General features: G+C 42.2%; 3 protein-coding genes across 3 annotated transcripts in view; 1 reads left to right on the forward strand and 2 right to left on the reverse strand.

Moving 5' to 3' along the window:
• Positions 1-6,418, forward strand: part of ZBTB25 (zinc finger and BTB domain containing 25) — a 37,528-nt gene extending 31,110 nt beyond the window's left edge. Inside the window, exon 5 of the mRNA XM_010846778.1 lies at positions 5,410-6,418. Coding sequence (XP_010845080.1) covers positions 5,410-5,466 — 57 coding nt within the window. The 3' untranslated portion in view covers positions 5,467-6,418. The remainder of the gene's footprint in view (positions 1-5,409) is intronic.
• On the reverse strand, positions 1,494-6,610 carry AKAP5 (A kinase (PRKA) anchor protein 5). Its single transcript, XM_010846772.1, has 2 exons — positions 6,435-6,610; positions 1,494-3,827 (listed from the first exon to the last, which is right to left on the reverse strand). The coding sequence occupies exon 2, from the start codon at positions 3,567-3,569 to the stop codon at positions 2,280-2,282; it is 1,290 nt and encodes a 429-aa protein (XP_010845074.1). The 5' UTR covers positions 3,570-3,827; positions 6,435-6,610; the 3' UTR covers positions 1,494-2,279.
• A 5,053-nt stretch (positions 6,611-11,663) lies between these two features.
• MTHFD1 (methylenetetrahydrofolate dehydrogenase (NADP+ dependent) 1, methenyltetrahydrofolate cyclohydrolase, formyltetrahydrofolate synthetase) overlaps positions 11,664-22,511 on the reverse strand; it is a 60,693-nt gene continuing 49,845 nt past the window's right edge. Inside the window, exons 23-28 of the mRNA XM_010846796.1 lie at positions 20,950-21,050; positions 19,868-20,045; positions 17,483-17,590; positions 16,806-16,958; positions 13,300-13,393; positions 11,664-11,914 (exon numbers count right to left, since the gene is read on the reverse strand). Coding sequence (XP_010845098.1) covers positions 13,304-13,393; positions 16,806-16,958; positions 17,483-17,590; positions 19,868-20,045; positions 20,950-21,050 — 630 coding nt within the window. The 3' untranslated portion in view covers positions 11,664-11,914; positions 13,300-13,303. The remainder of the gene's footprint in view (positions 11,915-13,299; positions 13,394-16,805; positions 16,959-17,482; positions 17,591-19,867; positions 20,046-20,949; positions 21,051-22,511) is intronic.

Here is a 22,511-nt window from a genome sequence, read left to right on the forward strand (position 1 = left end):
ATTGCTCACTTTTAAATATGTAGTTGCTGGTAGCTGTCCAAGTCCATTAGCACCACATATAGTGAATTAAAAAGTATTTTTAGGGAGGATGACTTAGCAGTCTTTCGTTTAAGAGTTATATAATTAAAAGAAATTGATTTCTTGGGTCATGTTTTGAAAGATCCACTTTTCATCTTGCTAAATTGAAGGACTGGTAGTTTCCTTCCCTGCGCTCCCTCCCCGCAAGATTATAAGCATGAAGGGAGGAAAATCTGGGGAAATACTTTTACACTTCAACAAACAATCTTGCTAATAATATCCATTATCTGGTTTAGTTCCAAAGTCACATTCTTCTGCCAGAGGTCTCAATAGGTACTTAAAGGAAAAAACTAGATTCTAAGGGACAAATTAGCACATACTTTCTGTATGCAATCCATAAATAATGCAGGAAGTCACCAGATCGTTTTAAATCATCTAATATACATTCTTTTCTTTAAGAACATACGAATACCTTTAACAAGTACCTTACAACTCAAGTGAAAGTTCTTAGCTATTTCATCTACTTTCAGAGTGACACTGTCACTCAGTAGGGGACTGTACAATGTGAACCCTGACCTGTGAGGTAGGGAAGTGTATTGCAGTCTTATGGCTATTTCACACAAGGAAAGGCTGAAACAATTACTTTTTCAAAAAATATGGCAATCACTGAGATCGATGATTTAAATAACTAAATAAAACACTAGCCCTTCTTGCTATATTAAGTTCATTTTTTTGTGTAAGGGATTAGCTGGACTAAGTACTGATGAAAAAGTAAATTTTCAATATTCATGTAAAATGTTTACTGGTGTCTCTCAACACATAGGCACAATGAAAGAATACTACCATTTAAAATATAATGTACTTTAGTAATAACTTTCTACTTTCTATTCAGCTATGTATTTGGCTCATTCTTGAGCAAGCATGAGTAATATTTTCATTAAATTATTGTGATTTCCTAATAAATCACAATCCAACCAGTCCATCTTAGAGGAAATCAGTCCTGAATATTCATTGGAAGGACTGATGTTGAAGCTGAAACTCCAATACTTTGGCCACCTGATGCGAAGAGTTGACTCATTTGAAAAGACCATGATGCTGGGAAAGATTGAGGGCAGGAGAAGGGGACGACAGAGGATGAGATGGTTAGATGGCATCACCAACTCAATGGACATGAGTTTGAGTAAGTTCCAGGGTTGGTGATGGATAGGGAGGCCTGGCGTGCTGAGTCCATGGGGTCGCAAAGAATCAGACGCGACCGAGCAACTGAACTGAATTGATTGTGATTTCCTAAGACTTTTACTGCCAGGTTGGCTTTGAATCCACTCTCCCCTCTTCAAGGAGAGATTGATGAATATAGTCTCCAGAGATTTAATCTTGCAAGATGAATCCTGTGTCACCTGTGATCACTTGTTACTTGGGAAGTTTGTCTTCTCCTGGATGGAAAATAACATTCCACTTTTTGTTTTTGTTGTTGCTTTTTTTTTTTTTTTTTTAGGTTTTCAGCAGGTGGTCTTGCACAAGTGGATTTACACAGGTCTTTCTGGGGTAGAAGAAAGATGGAGAGGGAAAATGCACTCCCTGTATCCACACCTTTGCACTTGGTAATTACTTGCCTGTTTGAAGTAGTTTGTGAATGGCTTTTGTAAGGAACTTGAGCAAGACTAGAAAACCACTCATGTTTAATCAAACTATATACATATATATTTTGGTTTGCAGTATTGTTTTGAGGTAAGGCTACTGCCTAGGAGTGTAAGTCCTAGGCAGTAGTCTTACTACTATAAATCACACATTCACAAAAACAGTTCACCATATTCATCATTTCAAATAACATAAAAGTGCACTGTAAAAAAAAAGTTGTTGAAAACAGAATGCGATATTAACCTATACACAGTGTTGAACTATCAAAAGGAAACCAGGCTTTGTGACATCAGAGGACATGAAAGAGCTTATGGCATACTGCAAGTATTCATTAAATGTATCTTCTCCCAAGCACTCTAATCTCCAGAAACCATTTTAGCAACTCCCCTGATGTCACTTTTCATTGCAATTTGTACTGACTTCCTCCAATCCAGAAATGGCTGCATTTCAGTGGTAGGGAGGGTTTTATAACTTGATTCATTCTTTAGCACTTGACTTCTAGGTTGGAATTGTGTTGGGTTAAATTCCAGATGCTAAATCTCTCATTTGTTGCTGAAAAAAGAAATGCCACGAATATGTAAAATAATTAACTATTAAGCTTTTGTTTTTCCCTCCCATGATCGTCACTGTAGACGATTGTTTATTGTATTATCATCAGAGGCCATTTCATTAACAAGCTGTTCTATAGACAACTGGATAGCATTCTTGACAAGAGAAGAAGCTGTTTCTATTAAGAGTGTTTCATATTGTTCCGAAGTTCTACCCTCAAAACCACTGTCATTAGCAAAAACCCCTACTTGCTCATTTTCAATTGAAATTAAGAATGGCTTAGGGACATTTTTAGATTTCTTAACATCAAATTCACTGATTTCAGTGTCTGTGATAATAATAGCAATTGGCTCCATTCTTTTGCTTTCTTCTGGTTTGGGTTTTTCTGCAGTGATCTCATTTTCTTGAAAATCCAATTCCTGGCTCAATTCAGTATCTTTTGGCTTACTCTCCTCAACAACAATCTCTCTACTTTCATGCTCCTTCCAATCTGGTCCACTTTCTAGGACACCATTTCTGGCTTCTTCCAGAATTTGTTGATCTGGGACTGCAGATGAGGGAGGAACTTCAGAACCCACTGGGAGCTCCTGTTCTGTGTCCGAAGCTTCCAATGGGCTCACGTGCTGAGGTTGAATGCTTTGTTTTTCCTCAAGCATTTCAGTATCTTTTTCAAGGATTAGAGTTCCTGTTTGAATAGCAGAATGACCCATATCTAACTCAAGTTCTACTGAAATCACTTTCTCTCCAGGAGAAGTTATGCTGTTGTTCACATTTGATTCACAGACCTCATCGTCCCCTTTCTGTGAGACATCTTCCCTTACATCCTGGGGCGACTTGCTCTTTGTTGCCTGGTCATCTGATTGGGTCTGAGTTTTTGTAACCAGATTTTCAGCCTCTTGGACTTTGACACTGCGGTCTGAGTCTTCTATGATTTTGGAGTGATTACTTCTTTTCTCTCCTTTTGAGAATTTTATGCAGGGAATCTTGAGTCTGGATTTTGCCTTTTTCTTAGAAGGATTAGCATCCTCAGCATTGATTTCAGATTGCAGTTTAGCCTTAAAGGGCTTTTGCTGCTTTGAAGACTCTGACCTTTTCCTGCGTGTTACAAGGCGTTTGATTGAGTCCCAGGCCCCGCCAGGACGCTGTGGCTGATCAGAAGCTCGTCGTGCTTCTGGAGGACACTTCTTTGCTGCATCAGCAGCTTTAGAGCTGGCTTTGGGCTTCATTGCTTTGGCTGCTTTTTTTCTTCTCTTGAAGCAGAGCATCGATGCTTTTCCCTCCTGCCTCTCATCCTGAGGTCTAACTTCTGCTGATCTCGTCTCATCCTTGCTTTCTACTTGTATTTCAGAAACTGTGATCTCCATTTTCACATTACACTTTTCTTCCTCTAGAAAACTATATCGTCTCTTCCTTAGCAGTCTATTATGACAAAAAAGTGGGCAAAAATATCACACCGAGTAAAATTTCTTCCAGATGTAATCATTCCTTTCGTCTTACTCCATATGGTCATTTTAGGTGGTTTCTCCAGTTATACAAATGCCTACATTCTCTATTGTAATTTCGCTAATTTCTTCATGAAAGCCCTTTTACTGGATAGATTTTTGTTTTATTTAAGGAGCAACCTGATAAGAGAAAAGAGGGATATTTTATTTCACCATCAGTCTATTGTTTTCTATAGAGACTATTTCAGTTGAATGCATATGATTCTACCTGGCATATTTCCCACATACTAATTTACTGAAATGACTGGAGAATAAAAGTTGGGGTTTATTTTTGCCCTATCCAAAAGACTTCATTGTGAATTTATTTTACTCTTTTTTTTTGTTGTTGTTAAAACTTCATTTTGGATTACTCTGTAGATCTGTTATTTTATCAATTCTGGAGTTGTGCTGTTTCTATGAATTGTTTATGTAATTCTCTGAATTGCAAATTAAGAAACAAAAATCACCATCACCACCAAAAACAATAAAAAACAATGAAGAGCAGGGTGATAAGCAAGCTAATGTAATTTTTTATTACATGCAATAAAGAGTTCTGAAGTTGCAAAGATCTTAGAGATTATTTGAGATTATTCAAGTCAAGCCAGGTGAAAAAACTGAACTCCAGTGTGGGCAGCTGGCCTGTTGAAGGTCTCAGTTAGATGAAGTCAGAGCCAGAGTTAGAACTGAAGACTTTGACTCTCTAATGTTCTTTCCAGTATACCATAAGGTTTCTGTTCTAAAAATGTATGTTCCATGAAGGAGGTGCTACTTTTCATACATGCTCGTGGGAAATTTAACATTACTGTCATTCTCTACTTGTAAATTTGTTTGTATAATTTTAACATTTTTTTCTAAGTATCTGCTGTTCAAACATTTTCTATAATGAGCACATAGTTGAAGGTCAGAGTGAATGATGATAAAACAGTTGACATTTATTGAGCAATTCCTATGTATTAGGAAGTGCTAAGCACTTTTATATACATCTCTAATCCTCCCACATTAGAGGAGGTGGTGCTATCACCATCTACAGATGAAGAAATCTAGGCCTAGATAGGTTAAGTAACTTGCTCTAGATTATACGGCTAGTTGATAACAGAGCTCAGATTCAACCCAAGATTGCCTGTTTTCAAAGCTTGTCCTCTGAAACTGGGCTTTAAGAGTTTCATCAGAAAAATGAATTGTTTGGAGATCCTAATCTGCACTAGACTCACTAGTCAAAAAATTTTAAAACTGCTTAATGGTCATGTAACCATAATGTAACCCATCGACTCATAACTGAACCAAGACTCAGAATGAGTTCTTGCTATTTTAAAATCAAGCTTTTGAAATTCTTTGTATTTTATTATCTTGGCTCTGGAACTAATCTGAAAGCCAAAAATAAGTTGATAAGATATGCAATTTGCAAACTAATTAGTGACATAAATATAAAGGTATATTTTAAAATCAATCCACAGAGTGGTATGAGGGTACCAATGAACAGAGATGTGAGGTGGTCACCTAACAAAAATCCTATGAATTTTAGATGGATGTCCTAAAATAAGCAAAGGGACTCTTTCTTTGTACTGTTCTTTGTTTGTTTTTTAATGTAAATCCTTCACTGTTGAAGGTTTATTTGGGTAGCCCTTGATTCCATGAACCATAGAAGGAACTGGAACTCTGAAAATCAGTTCATCATCTAAGTAAATATCCTCTTAGGTTGAGTCTTTTTTTTTTTTTTTTTTAGGTTGAGTCTTATATACTCCATTCCTCTGACAGAAAGACAGTCATCCTACAACAATGACGAAACTAAAATATGAACATTTTTACAATGTCCCTCCTCATATGCTTCCAAACACAAGAACCACAGCTGATTATAGCTCTTTAAATCCCCTCCCTTCTTGTGAATTCTCAGCGCCTGAGAGTTTTTATTAACCAGAGGATGTAGAGCCAATAGAAATATCGAAATTAGACCATGTTTAGAAATGTATCATTTGAAATTATCCTAGATTGCCCAAAGACAACTGCTTGAGAAGCTCACTTGAATGTATATCAGATGAAGAAATACAACAAATATCCAAATAAAACCTAACTGAAATGGGGAAGGTGCAGGGCAGCGACACTAAAACTTTGCATAACACTAAGCTGCAACTGATTCGTCCTTAACCTGCGCAGATGGTTTTATCGCCTCGGCAATCTTAAAGTCCCTGTTATAATTTCCTGATAGAACCGCAAGTTTACTGCCACAGAAAATACCCCTCCCCATATTCCCGTGAGCAGAGAAGCAGCCGCTCTCTGGGGAAAGTATTGAGTCTCTCCCATCTCCCGGTGCTGACGGCGAAGCTTCCTCCTGGAGGAAGGCGTCTCTCCTTCGCCTAGATTGTGCCTTTGGCAGGAGCCAGAGCGCAGGAGAAAGTACTCAAAAAGGAAAATGCTGGGGCGTGGAACAGGTAACCCAGCTTCAAGTTCTCTGCACAATGATAATGGCCAGGATCCCCACACCATATTTCCCCCCAAAAGGGCAAGGAATGAAAAGCTATCAGCAACACCTGCTCCTAGGAGGAGATGTAACACGAAGAGGTGGGCGGATAGAGCCAATGAGGGTCGCTCTGGCTGGAGATGTCTGCGGACAAATGATCTTCCTGATTCTCACCCTGGCCACCTTGGGTGGTCCAGCGGGCACCTCCCGCCTACTCTGCCGCACAGGCGATCAGCGGACCGGACACCTGCCCGCACCCTCTGCCCTGCAACCTCCTCGCCTTCCTTACTTACCGCGGGGTCCCTGGCCGACGCAGGGCTGGACGCCGGGGCACGCAGAAGCCACGGTCGCACCGGGAGCGAGCAGCCCTCTGCAGAGGGACCGCAGCCCCGCGGCGCCCCCTCCCCAGAGCGCGGGGACCGACAGGCGGCGGCACCAATGCGCGCGGAGGGGGCGGGCGCGGGGCGGGGCCGGGCTGGGGGCGGTGGGGCGGTGAGGGTAGCAGCTCGCCCGGCCGCTGAGACGCCGACCGTCGCGCTTCCAGCCTGGCGGCAATCCCCGCCGCGCGACCTCACTGGGGCCAACGAGAGCGAGCCGGCAGATGGGGAAGGGACCCGGGTCAAAAGCCTCCTCTATTTTTTTCTCAGAGCAAAGTAGTTAAATCCAATTTTGAATGACACGCATCCCATTATAAATCCCCGCACTGAATATTTAAGTCACAGCATACAGCACATTTTAAAAGTAGGATTCAAAACTTTGCAGTGAACCTTGTTTGGAGAGAAAATGACATGTGAATTGAGAGAGAAAGAGAAAAACAAAACAAAACAAAAACCTCATTACACCCAAACCCACTCCTGGGAAAGTTTTGGATATCAAGGTTCACGGCCAAAGGGTTTCAGAACCTCAAGACATAGTAGGCTCTTCTCTCCCTAAGTGTCTAGATGTGATGTGAAGTCGCTCAGTCGTGTCTGACTCTTTGCGACCCCATGGACACCAGGCTCCTCCATCCATGGGATTTTCTAGGCAAGAGTGTTGGAGTGAGTTGCCTTTTCCTTCTGCAGGGAACTTCCTGACCCAGGGATTAAACCCAGGTCTCCTGCATTGTAGACAGACGCTTTACCGTCTGAGCCACCAGGGAAGTCAGTGCTTAGAAGGCGGGTAGAAATGATCCAATCTGTGTGCTGAACGCAGTTCAGAACGCAGGAACCCAGCTTCACCCATCCTTTATACCTTGTATAGATTTCCAAGATTAAGTGGCTTACAAGTTACCCGTGTTTCCCTTCAGTATGTTCCTAGGTGTCTGCTTAACCTTGTCCCTCTCAGTTAAGTGGAGGGTGGAGAACTGGAGCCCTGTTCCTCACAACTCCAGTCCTGATCAGAGCAAGGGTACTGGCATTATCTACTCTCCTGCCTGACTGGAGGGTAGATTCAGTTTAGCTGTTGTGTATTTTGACACATTTTGAGTCTTTATTTACAGATTCTTAAACTTTAGTGAAAAGCACCATAAGCATTAATTTGAATACATAATCCATTGTGTGCTATATATTAACACCAATGAAAGGTGTTGCAGTGAGTGACTTGCTTTGGGTTTAATATGACATACAAGGGCACTCCTGGGAGCTCCAGAGGTGAGGTCCTCCAGGATGCTCAGCTCCTCTCTCCTCCTCTGGCCCCTCCCATGCACACCCCCAGATGAAGAACTCATTAAGATGGAGGGAAGAATTTCTGAAAAGTAGTTGTACTTATCTTTTTTCTTTTATAGGATCATGATACTTTATAGGTAAACCTCAGTTACCCATTTGGGGATGTTTTTCCAGGAATATATTTTACTTTTGTTAAGATTCTATAGCTTTATCTGAGACTTATTAAGCAAAGAACTATTAGCACACAAAGGTAAAGCTGAATCTAATCTGTCAAGATCTTAGAGACAAAAGCTGTAAAACAGGAAAATCCATAAGCATTTATAAGCACCAATTTATAGTAGTTATAATTAAGAGTTCAATTTCTTTGTTTATTCAGCAAATATATGTGAAGATGTCTCAGATGGGTTACTGACCCTGCTGTTAGTTTTGAACTTTAAACAAATCAAAAGAAATCCATGTCATTCATAACTAACTGAGATGCTATTATTGAGATACAAATTTTCCTAAATCTAGCAGATTTGGGAGTTTGCAGCAATTTCAAGCAAAAATAAGATGAGCTTATCTAGATGAAGACAGGGTAGAATAGCTGTCTTATTAGGAAGTAACTGGAAATGAAATAAGCAACAGATTAAAACAATAAAGGTCATCTTAATGACATAGATCTTATTCCATGTGCTTTTCTTAAAAAAAAAAAATACTGAAAAGTGGTTTGGGGTGAGAGGTGAATTGATTTTGTATTTGAAGGGCAGATTTCTTTAAGGTGTATTACATATAACTCATCTCCAACCTCCAAGACACACACAGTATAGAATCATAAATAAAATACTGTATTGTGGTTTTTCTTTAGAATGTAACTAGAACCCAATGCTAAGTCAGAGTTTCAAAAAATATATCCAGTACCTCATACATGAAAGAAACCTGTCATCCTTGAACTCATTTAAGTGACAATTAGTAAGTAAACCCGTATCATTGTCTGCTATTCCATTAGTAGCTTTTTATTATATAATGAGAAACAGGCTCTAAATATATCTTCAATCTGATGAGATATCCAGTACCTCATACATCTGATGAGATAGCCAGTACCTCATACAATCTGATGAGATATCCAGTACCTCATACAATCTGATGAGATATCCAGTACCTCATACATGTGATGAGATATCCAGTACTTCATACATGAAAGAAACCTGTCATCCTTGAACTCATTTAAGTGACAGTAAGTAAACCCATATCATTGTCTGCTATTCCATTAGTAGCTTTTTATTATATAATGAGAAACAGGCTCTAAATATATCTTCAATCTGATGAGAAATTACCCTACCTACAGCTTATCTTGTTAATATCACCAGATACAGTGTGCCAATAAAATCGCTTATTTATCTGATCTCTACAGATGATACCATTTCTCCCATTCTAGTCCCTATCCACCCACAGCCTGGGTCTGCAGTTACCAAAAATGGTTTATAACTCCTTGGTAATAATTCTTACATGTTATGAGACCTCCTGGGAATAAGCCCTCCACTTCCCTTCCCCGGTACACCATTAAATGAATATGGCTGCAGCTCTCTGCTGGTTTGATCTGTTTCCGGACACCACCAGGGTTGCCCCAGCCAATGTAAACTCGACACTAATTCTGCTGCAATCTGCTTTACTTGACAGCACATAAACATTTTCTTCCTTGAATTGAGAATGTATATACATCTTCATTACACAGCAAGCTTCTGAGGTGCAGATCGGAGGAGATGCAATCTGTTTATCAGTAACATTAAAATATAGGGAGGGAAACCATTAACCGCTCAGGGTCAGAGCAGGGACAGGGAGGTCAGTGATCTTGAAGGATGCCTAGGCCCAAAGGAAAGACACTAGTCCTTCTCTGGCTACACACACTATTCCAAGGCCACTAATGCTTGGCAGTAAGACTTTTTTTTTTTTTGGCAGTAAGTCTTGAGTTCAGGTCTTCAGATAGCCTGCAGTTATTTTTTGTTCTTTATGCCTTCTCTTGACCTTCAAATACTGGGTAAAAAACTATTTATTGTATTGAAAGTGAGTTGCTCAGTTGTGTCCGACTCTTTGTGACCCCAAGGACTATACAGTCACTCTCCAGGCCAGAATACTGGAGTGGGTGGCCATTCCCTTCTCCAGAGGATCTTTCCAACCCAGGGATCGAACCCAGTTCTCCCACATTGCAGCTGAGCCACCAGGGAAGCCCATTTATGTATTAGGGCTTTGTTTATAATCTTTGTCTTCCCACCAGTTGTGTTCAGTATTTCTAGAAATTATTAAAGATTAAGCCCACATGGCTGGGGCTTCCTTGGAAGTCCAGTGGTTAGGACTCTGTGGGTTCCACTGCAGGGGCCACGAGTTTGATCCCTGGTCTGGGAACTAAGACCGCACAAGCTGTGCAGCACAGCTAAAACACATATACGACAAACAAAACCCACATGGCTTTTGGTGATACGAGAAAGCCTAAATTTTTAAAGATGATCTTCAGGTCACCTAGACTAACAATACACTGCTTTACTCTCTTGTTTACAAACTGAATTCCCAGCAGGTCCCATTCCAGATGAAGTTTTATAGGACATTAAAAAAAAAAACCCACTGGAAATAGTGAACTCTGTGCAGACGGCCCCGGGGATGCTTTCTAACAGGAACTGACATCACTGAGTGTGTATGATGCGCCAGGAAGCGTGCAAGGCGTGATGGAGCTGGGGCTCTGTGCTTTGACCCCCTCTGCCATATGCCTATGCTGTCATTTCTTTAGACTGTGAAACTGACAGTATTACAACATTGATATGAACAACCTAGGGGATTAAAAATAATAAAACCAAGGACACCAGGAAAAACACTGCTCTGCAATGCTAACTGTGCAGCACTGGCACCAGTGTGGATGTGACATCTTCTGGAAGGGCCCAATGCAGGAAGAGAAAGGGGAAAGAGAAGGAAAAATGGCACAACAGAGATGGACGATAAACAAAGAGAAGGGAAAACATTTGAGGGGGAAAAAACATCCTGTAGGGAGGGCTAGAGAGCTCAGGCACAGGGTAGAAGCTAAATAATCATTCGCAGAGCCAAAAGAGCCATCCTACGGTTAATACTGTATAACCATCCTTCCTGAGGACTTTTAAAAATGAATGATGCTGGGGACTTCCCTGGTGGTCCAGTGCCTAGGACTCTGAGCTCCCAATGCAGGGGGCCCAGGTTTGATCCCTGGTCAGGGAACCAGATCCCACATGCTGCATCCAAGACCTGGCAAAGCCAAATAAATAAATACATAATATATACATTAAAAAAAGAATGGTGCTGAAGCTGTGATAGCAATGGGAATTCTAAGGAAGTTCAGGATAAAAACCTATATAAGCAATACTTTCTCAGAGTTAAAAAAAAAAAAAAAGCATTATTTTGGGCTTCCCTGGTGGTCCAGTGGTTACGACTCCAAGCTTCCAGAGCAGACGGCATGGGTTCAATCCCTGGTTGGGGAGGTTTCACATGCACACAGTGTAGCAAAGGAAAAAAAAAAAAAAAAGTAGTTCCCAAAAAACTAGACTGACTGACTGACCAAGGCAATGAGGCCAAGAAAGCATTAAAAAAAACAACAACAACTTTCTCTCTCTCTCTCTATACACATATATATATGTACATGACAAAAAGGCATGTTCTCCAAATTCCATTTCTCCCTCAGCCCTCTAAGGAGGTCTCCTTATTATGTGTCCTCCCAGAAACACACAAGCACGCACGCATCGTTCCCCCTTTAAACACAACGTATCCTAAGGTACACACTAGCACTTGCTGCTTCTGTTGTGGCAGAGGTCTCCCAGATCACAGGGGAAAGCAGAGCTAAGGCAACAGACTGTTAAATGCTACAATTTCTATTTGAACACGGAGACTGAAAAATTATTTACTTTTATTCCAGGGATTCAGTAAGGTAATTAGACGTGTACATGATTCAGGTTAATTATACACAATGATGCAAATTAAAACTGAAGAAAGGCTTCTGGGGAAACTCCCACTACTCATTTCAGAAGACCTTTGGGGGCAGGGACTGACTTCTCTTGATTTCCCCACACTTCCTGACAGGAAGCCTGAATAAACAGCAGCCAAACTTTCAAACCAGCTTCTTGAAGACGGACAATCTAGAAAGACAAAGAGACAAGAAACAGTTTTCTCTAAGCACTGAAATATCTCCTCTTCCTGTCCACACCACACCATCATCTTCTACCGCTGCTGAAGTTGTTAACACTGACCTCCTTCCTCACCGTCAACACTTCTGTCCACAGACCTGAAAACAATGTACAGGATTTACACTATGGCTGTGCGAATACTGTCTAAGTCCAGACCAAGGATGTGTAAGTCCAGACCAAGCATGGGCCATGACAACATTTCCAACGTCACACATGCCTCCTGAAGAACAGCGCTTCCCCAGCACCAAGCACAGGTGTCTGTGCTTCTGTGACAACCATCCGTACAGCTGCCTAGATGATAGCCATGGTTGGCTTCCACCTGGACCCTGACTTTCTTAGACAAGGTGAGAGCCTTTCTTTTGCATAATTACCCTTTTGACACCCTTGTCTTAGCTCTCTTTAGTCTTTCCTCCCTCCTTCTATTGCATCTGGGACTTGTAACTCTGGGTCACTTGCAGTCCTCAGGACTCCCCTTCATTAAGTCCAGATTAAGATTTGATCTTCTGAAAACCATGTCTTCCTTTGTCCTGGTTTGGTCCTCATTTTGCTGGAGTAAACTGCTAAATCCCTTCCGAGGAAGGGACGTGGGAGCAGCAAGCCTGCGCCTGTCTGAGAACACCTGGACAGTTTTAGTGGAGTGTAAATACAGGTGGAAAGTCACCTTTCCTCGTGAGTGTGGAGGGCTTTCCTCCACTGTCTAGAAGCCTCTTACTACTGGGAAGACAAGGGTTCAGTCTAATTCTCACTTCTTTCACAGGCCAGCCATTTTTTCTTCTCTGGAGAAGGGTTTTTAGGATTTTCATCTTTAATGTTTTTGAGATTTCACCTGGTATGTCCAGGAGTGGCTCACTCATCGTGAGGAGTACTTTGAGGCCGTTCATTTAAGACCCCAAGAATTCCTGGACTGCTTCCGCTTCCTTCTCTCATCTACTTTCTAGGACATTTACTCACTCCTGCCTGCCGTCCATTCAGAGTATACAGACCTTCAGCTGCTCCTGCCCTCCAGTGTGCCATCAGCTCCAAGCCCAGAGTCTCCTGGGGCTCCAAAGAGGTCTAACCTTCACTGGGGTCCCTCCACAATTCATCAGATGGTGCCTCTCCCCTTGATGCTGCTAATTTGTGATGACCCCTGCTCTTCTTCCAAAAATTTAAGGAAATATAAATATTTCACTTACTGGGTACTGCCAATGCTCACTACTACGGCCTCTCCTCTCACTGATGTCTGGGAAGGAATCTTAAATTATGAAATCTGCATTTTCATAGCTTTAGATGGAATCCGATAATTCATAAATGTGCCTCATAAGGAAAAAGCAAAACTTCTGCCAGTAATGACTTACCTGTTTAGAAGAGCCCATTCACCTGCTCAGTTTCAGGGTCCAAATCAATATCATAGAAACAGGGCCGAGTAGGGAGTCCAGGCATGGTGCTCATCTAGGAGATGTGAAATAGCATTAAAAACAAACTAAACCAGGTCTTTTCCTTCATGCTCCTTTCAGTTAGAAAGCCCAAGACACAATATTATTTTACAGTTATCCATAAAGCGGTACTCTTCGTGTTACAAATTAAAAACCAAGTCACTGATTCTGTTATGATCTCAAGAGAAAACCCTTGAGTCCTCCAGCAAACCAGTCGCCAGTCTTCCCTCTGGGCTCCCACACGGACAGCTGCAACAGGAGGCTGAGGGGGAGTTTGCACCTTCGCCCCACAATGGCAAGTGCTGGGAGGCTAAGCCAGTTATTCACCCCCTTGGTTCTCACACTGAAACACCAAAAGGAGGTGCAGGCTTGTCTGCTATTTAATTTTGTTTTAAAGAGTCTTGAGATGATACTGGTATTATATATTTGCTTCAGTAACAAAAGATTAGCAATCAGTATCCTTTAATTTGGGCCATGACATTGCTGGACACAATCTAGATGGTTTTACAATCACTGTTACTACTAGTCCAATCTGGCTTTCTAAAACTGAACTTGCAATGCTTATGGATTTTATTTATAGTTGTTTCTTCTGAAGAGTTGGCTTTGACAAATACCTACTTAGATATAAATTTGTAAAGTCTTGTCAGTGAAAACTCAGTATATTTTAACCTGGAACAACATCCTTTATAAAGAATACATACATACAAGTTTCAAATCAGATCCAGACAGGAGGCGAGACTAAATGGAACTTCTACAACTTTACTATAAAAGTGTCATAGAAAAGGATGAGTCACCTTCCATAACACAAAATACATATACTTTAGAAAACCTGATTCTGACATCTGACTGTCAGTCAACACTCCTGAGAACACACTATATGGAGCTCATGTTGGTCTCTAGTCTCAAATTCTGTAAGAGAAGCAAGTGCTGAGTGTGGGGACGAGGAAGAAAAAGGGAGCCTGAAGATGACATTATAAAGATAAAGGACAGGTGCCCACTGATGTAGACACGCATGTGCAAGTTGGCAGAAAATTCTGAAGATGTTCCCCCAAATAGTAATTAGCAGGATTTTCAGTACTTTTATTCTTTTCCAAGTAGGACTTTTTCCCCTTAGACACTGGTCATATTGATAATCAGAAAACAGTTTTAAATAAGATTATATATATACATATAGGAACTTAGATTAAAAAAAACCTCCAAAAAGAAACCACCACCCCGTGAATTAGTACATAAAACGCTCAAATCCTCTAAGCCTCATTCAGGCCCCAACAGCAATTAGGAAGCAGGAAGAACAGCAATCATCAAGCCATCTAGATTTTGTGTGGAAATGTGTTGGTCCAAGCGGGCTTCTAACGTGAGTTTGTCTAGATGAGACTGCCGTGGAGCTGGGCAGGCTGTGCTCCTTTCCGAACTGCAGGCCTAAAACTTCCAGTTTCGCTTTTGTCTCCACAGCCACCCTTCTGCATGCACACATCAGAAGTGACAACACTGTTCTGCTTCTTCAGCTGCCAGCTGCTGACAGTTTCTCCAGAATCAATGTATGTTCTACAATATCCAAGGTGCTGGATAAATGGTTTAGAGTTCTTATTAAAAGGGGATTTTGACAAACCCTGAGCATTGATGAATGCTGTCACCAGAGCGAGACCTCTGGCCTCTGGAGGGGCTGAGGGACACTGGCTTGCAGGCCCGTCTGGCCACCACTGTGACGTGGTGACGCTGCCCCAGAGCACTTCGAGGAGCAGGGCTCACACCTCTTGTTGTTGTTTGGTCGCTCAGTCATGTCCGACTCTTTGTGACCCTTTGGACTAGCCTGACAGGCTCCTTTGCCCATGGAATTTCCCAGGCAAGAATACTGGAGTGGGTTGCCATTTCCTTCTCCAGGGCATCTTCCCAATCCAGGGATCCAACCAGTGTCTCCTGCTTGGCAGGCAGATTCTTTACCACTGAGACACCTGAACTATCCTGAGGCCCAAACCAGCAGAGCTGAAAATGAATTTGGCTTTAACCTTCTGTACTTCCGACTGTAATATTGCCTCCTACTGCCTTCTTACTAAACTGAAAGAAGCTCCAAAAGGAGATGTATTGATTTCTTTATTTGTGTACTGGCTTAGTTCACTATTTCAATCCTGTTATTTCAGGTAAGAAAAAGCTGCAGATATACTGGTTGGCCAAAAAGTTCATTTGGGTTTTTCTGTACATCTCAAGCGAATTTTCTGGCCAACCAAATAGGCTACTGGGCAGATCTGTGGGGGAGACCTGGGCACAGGATCAATGCAGACTTTGGGACAGAGTCCAAACTAACTAACAAAGTCAGTCCAAATCATGCCCGTAACCTCTCCTCTACTTCCCAATTAGCAATTTTCCTCCTAAAACATGTATGAAACCTGTAAGACAAGGAAGGATTTGAAAATTAATTCATCTCAAAGCGTAAATAATCAGCCATAGAAAGGAACGCATTTGAGTCAGTTCTAATGAGGTGGATGAACCTAGAACCTATTATACAGAGTGAAGTGAGTCAGAAAGAGAAAGATAAATATTGTTTCTAATGTACATATACAGAATCTAGAAAAATGGTTCTGAAGAATTTATTTACAGGGCAGCAGTGGAGAAACAGACACAGAGAACAGACTTAAGGACACGGGAGAGAGGAGGAGAGGGTTAGATGTAAGCAAAGAGCAACATGGAAACTTACATTACCATATGTAAAATAGATAGCCAGTGGAAATTTGCTATATGGCTCAGGAAACTCAAACAGGGGCTCTGTATCAACCAAGAGAGGTGGGATGGGGTGGGAGATGGGAGGGAGGTTCAAAAGGGAGGGGGTATATGTATACCTATGGCTGATTCATGTTGAGGTTTCACAGAAAACAACAAAATTCTGTAAAGCAATTACCCTTCAATTAAAAAAATTAATTAAAAAAAGAAGAAAAAAGCATAAATAAGCCGCCTTATCTTTCTTATCTATAGGCTTCATTTACACTTTAAGGGGCAAATTCTTTACTCAAGAATGGTTAATTCCCTGAATTTCAGGCATAAGCTCCAGGCCTATTGATAAGACCCAGGAGGTGCAGAGCCTCAAACAGGCTATTGGGAGGACTAAGTTAGTCTGTAAAAGGTGCCCAATAAAAGTCAGCTGTGATTATACACAACAGTACTGTACATAGCCTATGAATTAGGCCCATCCGGGATTCAGACAAGGTCACACTGCCACCGGGAAACAATTATTATTCAGTACAAGCAGTCATGGCATCATCCTTGAACTGAGACCAAGATGGTCCACGGCTAGACAATTTATCGTAATGGGTCCGACTCCAGCTTCCTCCTTAGCAATGAACTCTGCTAATTAGGCATTTATGTAATGTTTACAGTAATCGATTTAAGAAGCACTGATGAACAAGCGGTCCTCTCCGCTTGCAGCACTCACTCACCGTTCCCACCAGAGGGTACAGAAAGCCGGCCCCAACGCTGGCGCGGATGTCGCGAATGGGCAGGACGAAGCCAGTGGGCACACCTTTTAGCTCTGGGTTGTGAGACAAGGACAAGTGTGTCTTGGCCATGCAGATGGGCAGATTCCCAAAGCCCTGGGCAAAGATGGGAACAGAAGTGGGAGAAGTGAAAAGCTGGCAATGCAACGCAGAACATCTGGGCACTGTGCTTCTGCAGTTTACCTGAAACACCCAACTCCCTTTATGTCCATGTCTGTGTCACCACTCTCCTCCAGCTTAGTCATTATAAATTAAAAAAAAAATCCTTCTTGGGCAAAGGAGTGGAGCCCGCACAACTATATCCCACAAATGAACATTTCACTTTCATTTATATAACCGATTAAAATGATAGTCTGGAGCAGAAGTGAAAATATCACTCAAGGCAGGCTCTCAGTGCTTTAGTAAGACATTTCATGTTTCCTCATGACTTTTCTACACTCACATACCACCTCAGGGAAGATAAAGAACTTGGGACTGGACCACCTAATCCATGCTCAGTATTTAAGAGGGGAGACGGCTGCCGCCCAGAGGAGGACAGCAGTGCCTGGCGGGGCTGGGACAACGCGGGCATTCTGCCTCCAAGACTTGATATTTAAGAAGAGCTGAAAGAACACACCTACCTGCTTTGTGTAGACCTCCGCTTTGTGCTGGGCTTCAGGGAGCAATTCGATGTCGTCAGCTCCATAGATCTTCTGCGCAATAATTCTGATTTTGTCCTCAACTGGGAGCTAATGAGAGAGAGAGGGGAGGGCATGACTAGATACCTGTGAGGACATGAACCTTTACTTACAGTGGTATTCCGGGTCAGAGTCCCTGAAACGGCCACAGGTGTTTATACATATACAAGGATGGGCAAATAGTTCAAAGTTTACTGGATTAGAAACGTTTTTTTACTACAAGGTCCCAGATCTTATAAGCTGAAACTGTCCCACAGGTGTCAAGTTACTGTATGTGTGTGTGCATGTGTAAGATTTTACTAGGTACATCATAAACAATATTGCTCGAGTAACTATTTCTTCGTAAATAAAAATAATGCTCTAATACTGACCATCAGTCTCCCATCAAAGCAGACTTGGGATACTGTTTATGAATTAAGACAACTGATACCCATTCACAGAACCCCCAGTGTGTACAGATGCTTCCTTTAACACAAATGACTGTCAACTGCTATTACTTTGGAAATAGTTATAAAAACAAAATCATCCCCATATTTAAACAACAATCTAATGACTTATACGATCAACATACAACAAGGATGGTGGGACATGGCACTTGTGTAGCGGATAGAGGCCAGGGGTCCAACCAGTGACCTCCAGGTCTAATGAGGAAGCCCAGAGCTGCTTCCTCCAGGGCAAAAACCTTCAGAAGTGGCGTCTGGCCTCTGAAATACTCTTGCAGCCCAGCTCAAGTCACTAAAATTCAAGAGCAAACAGCACAAGGAGAAACTGCCCAAAGGAAATGGGAAAGACAGCTACTCTCACAGGTAACCTGGGTGAGCAAATCACTTAAATTAGGCAGTATATGACTCCATGCCCCCTAGCAACTAAGGCTAACATTGGGCGAGTTTTGCTTTCTGAAAAGAATAATTACGAAAAGAATTACCTACGAAAACAAGTATTTCCTTTTGAACTAAACTGTGATCATTTATGAGGGGGCTTTGTATAATGGACATGAATAAAGTGAAGCTATTCAATTGCGGCTTTATAAAGATTCAATAGAGATTACTTTCATAGCCTCTTATAACTGGAGCTCTATAAATGCCAAGGCACATTCAGAACTTCTGAAGCAAAAGTACTTTCGTTGAGGAGTGATTTAAGACCAACAGATGCTGAATACGACAAAATGCGACAGCTTCCCGTCTGTCAGATACAAGTTCCAAGTAGAAACGGGTTATGAAGTCCTCATTATCCCACTTCTTCCAGGCCTCCTTCTCACCTCCAAGGACTGGGGTTCCTCACTCAGGCATCGTGGATGCGGGCTTAGAGAAGGTGTCTATAAATGCTCTGTATCTGTGTGCAAATTTCTGTGTATGGCATTTCCCCCAAAGACGTTTGGTTGAACAGGTTTTCAAACCAGTCTATAAAACTAAAGCTCAACAGGAAAATGTCCATTGTCAATAGAATCTTAATTAACTGTAATTAAGATATAAGCAGATTAGGTCTGCGAAGGACAAAGAAAACAAGAGACTGTTAAAATTCATGAGCAATAGGGTTTGCTTCCTTCTACCTTTTTATGGCTATTTTTGAAAGTCTATGGCCTAGATAACACAAGCAGAACCAGCTGCAGTGTCCATGCCATGCTCCTAACGAAGCTGGCAGTTGTTGCTGTGGGCGGACTGCTTAATGTCCAATCGCCTTCTGAAGTATATGGACAGAGAACTGACAGCAAAGCACAACCCTATAATAAGAACCACCACTTTGTGAACTACCTTTATTGTACCCCAGAATAAGCAGTGCTTCTGCCTACGCCAGACGTATCATAATTTACTCAGTGACAGAAAGGACGCTGAAGCCTGCCAAGGTACTCTGGTTTCGCGCCTGAGTGCTTCTCTGAACCCCAGGCACCCCGTACCAGGAAAGGTGTGCAGAACCACACTGCTTTCCCCTATGCTGGGAAGCAGTCAGACGACACTTCTCAGCTTGATGTAGCCCAGTGCCAGTTTGCAGTAACATGGCTGGTGCCCTGCTTTAAAGGCTGTGGTTCTCTATGTAAGCCTTTCTCCTGCCAGAAAAGGGGCTGTACTGTGAGCCTTTTCCAAAGTTAGGACGTGAGCCAACCTCCTGGGGTGTTCTTGTCTGGATGCCCCCCTCGGTCAGAAAGCAGCAATGCACATTGTTAAGAAAGCTGTCTGGAGTTGGGCGTCCAGGCTGTGGTCATGTAACTCACCTCCATGAGACGCAAACCCACAGGCTGAAGCTGCTAAACATGGCTCTGAACAGAAGCCTAAACAGAAACTTCGTTGTGCTTTTTTGGTTTATTGTTTTTGCATACAGCAGTTAACCCACCTTGAGGTCATAGAGAAGCTGGAAGCTGCTGGGGGCCGCAGCTGCCCTCTGGACGGCCTCAGCCAGTGCCAGGGCGCCCTTGCCCCCTTCTGCCCAGTGAGTGCACTTCACGGCGTCAAAAGCACCATGTTCTTTGGCGAGGTGGCTGACGAGGTCCAGCTCGGCCTCCGTATCTGTCCTATAAAGGCAGAACTTCAGGTTAAAGCACTGAGGATGGGGGAGAGGACAGAATTTGTCATGTTTTTGCCATAAAAATCCACGTGCATTACCCACTGATAAACAGACATGAACAGTACACTGCTTGGGTTTGAACCCTGATGCCACAATTTACCAGCTGGATGACTTGCAATGTCTTGGTGTCCATGTGGGTAGAATGGGCATAATCACTGCATTTCATGGGATGTCATGAGGCTTAGATGGCAAACACACGCAAGGTACTTAGAACATTCCAGGCACATCATAAGGAATCAATAAACACTAGCTTCTCAAAATTTTTGTTTCCTATTTTGCTGTGGCTAGACCATCAGAACAAGATCAAAACCAGCATGAGAATAACTAAACAACCCATGCAAGTTCTCTTACAGGAACATTTCCAGGTCACTATGCTTAACAAACTGTCAAGACACTCTCCTACCACACCTGGAGAAATAATGGAACTGTAGGCCCATGACCTTATCTTAGCACAAAAGGCCTTTAGAGACCAGAAAGAACATTTAAGTTCTGGCCTGTGTGTTACCCACTTCACCTGGTGAGGATGGGCACCCACAGGAGCCAAATCTGACTCCGCATGCTCAGCAGGGAGGGTGACAAGTCCCCTGTGACATATGCAGCTCCTGTCATATGGCAGGCTCTCATCAACAGCTCCCAAAGCGACCACTTGATAACTGACAGCAGCAACTGAAGAAAAGAACAAAGCTAAGAGCTGGGCTGCACATCCGCTCCAGGAGACGTCTGCTGGCCATTTCCCACACTCTCCCTCAACTCTTTGTTTTATTAATTTATTTTTTAATTGAAGGATAATTGCTTTACAGAATTTTGTTGTGTTCTGTCAAATCCTGCCTCAACTCACACCCCATACGTACTTGAAGGCGTTCACGGCCACTACCACTGGCACGCCAAACATCCTGGCATTTTCAATTTGCTTCTTCAAGTTACTGAAGCCTTTTCCAACCAGCTCCAGGTCCTGCAGAAACAACAGAGGGAGGTCTGGAAGGTTAGAGAGCAGAAGTTAAAACAGCTGCAGGTTCTTCTTAAAAGAGAAACTATCTCCTTGAGCCAGCAGCCACTTGCTGTCAGGACAAGCCGACAGAGCGCAGGGGCGGTGATGCGTTCCCCAGGCCGCTCCAAGTGACCTGTGACCCTGGAGCAAGCTGTGCTCGTGGCCTGGCTGCCCTGAAAGCTGAGATCTGCCTGCGCATCTGCCTCACCATGCCATATCTCGAGCTTATTTGCTGTTTGAAGGGACTCAGATGCCCTTAAATTATATTTGCAACCCGTTTTATAATAGACTGTACGTAGTCCTATGGCACAACGGCACACACTGGCTGTTCGGGATGGCACAGACGCTGCCATCAGAAGGCAGGGCCTGGCATACGGTGCACAAAAAAGCCAAAGTGTCAGTCACTCAGTTGTGTCCAACTTTTGCAACCCCATGGACTACAGCCCCCCCAGGCTCCTCTGTCTAAGGGATTTCTTAGGCAAGAATACTGGAGTGGGTTGCCATTTTCTCCTCCAGGGGATCTTCCCAACCCAGGGATCGAACCTGGGTCTCCCATACTGCAGGCAGATTCTTTACCGTCTGAGCCACCAGGGAAGCCCCGTGCATGGCATTTGTCAGAAAATGTGGTGTCATCAGGAATGCTTCAAAAGGTTTAAATGAACTCAACCATAATAAGCCTTGTATCAGAATTAAGATAAATACCATCTTTAAGAACCAAATACTATGAAATTGAAAGGAAAGTAATTAAGGAAGCATTTTAAAATATGCTTCCTGGAGCACTGCCTGCAGCATGAGAAGACTGCAAACAACACAAACCTCCTCCAATAGGGGACTGAGTCAGTGAACTATGATATACACACTCAATAAATATGTATCATGCACATGTCATGAAAAGTGAGATAATCTGTATTAGCACAGAACCTCTCAAAGATGTACTAAAACTGTGAAACTATGAATAGCTTAATTAATGCTATTTTTGGACAAATAAAAAAATACATGTGCATATGCAGGAAATTTTAAATGTTGAGAGATACATACACTGAACAGGGGACTCATATCATATATATTATAATCTTAATTTTTTTTATAAAGTGTATGTTATTATATAAGCTTAAAATACATTAAGTATTTTAACAATGAAAGTATCATGGTCTCATATACAAATATGTACCTAAGACCATGGGTAAAACCCAGCAGTAATAGTGCTTGGTTTATGGACTCCATAAAACCATGGCAGAAAGGGTAAGATACAAGCACAAAACAACCGAGATCATTATAAACATGATTTATGTTTTTTTTTCCCTTTAATCACTGAAAACTGAGATTAGAATTTAGTTGACATTCTAAAGAGCACAGCTAATTCTTTACCTCTAGTCACATGAAAACCAATTAATATGTAAGACTGATTGAGAACAGTTTTAAATA

This window comes from Bison bison, unplaced genomic scaffold (genome assembly GCF_000754665.1).
Source record: "Bison bison bison isolate TAMUID 2011002044 unplaced genomic scaffold, Bison_UMD1.0 scf7180017864239, whole genome shotgun sequence".
Lineage (NCBI taxonomy): Eukaryota > Metazoa > Chordata > Mammalia > Artiodactyla > Bovidae > Bison > Bison bison.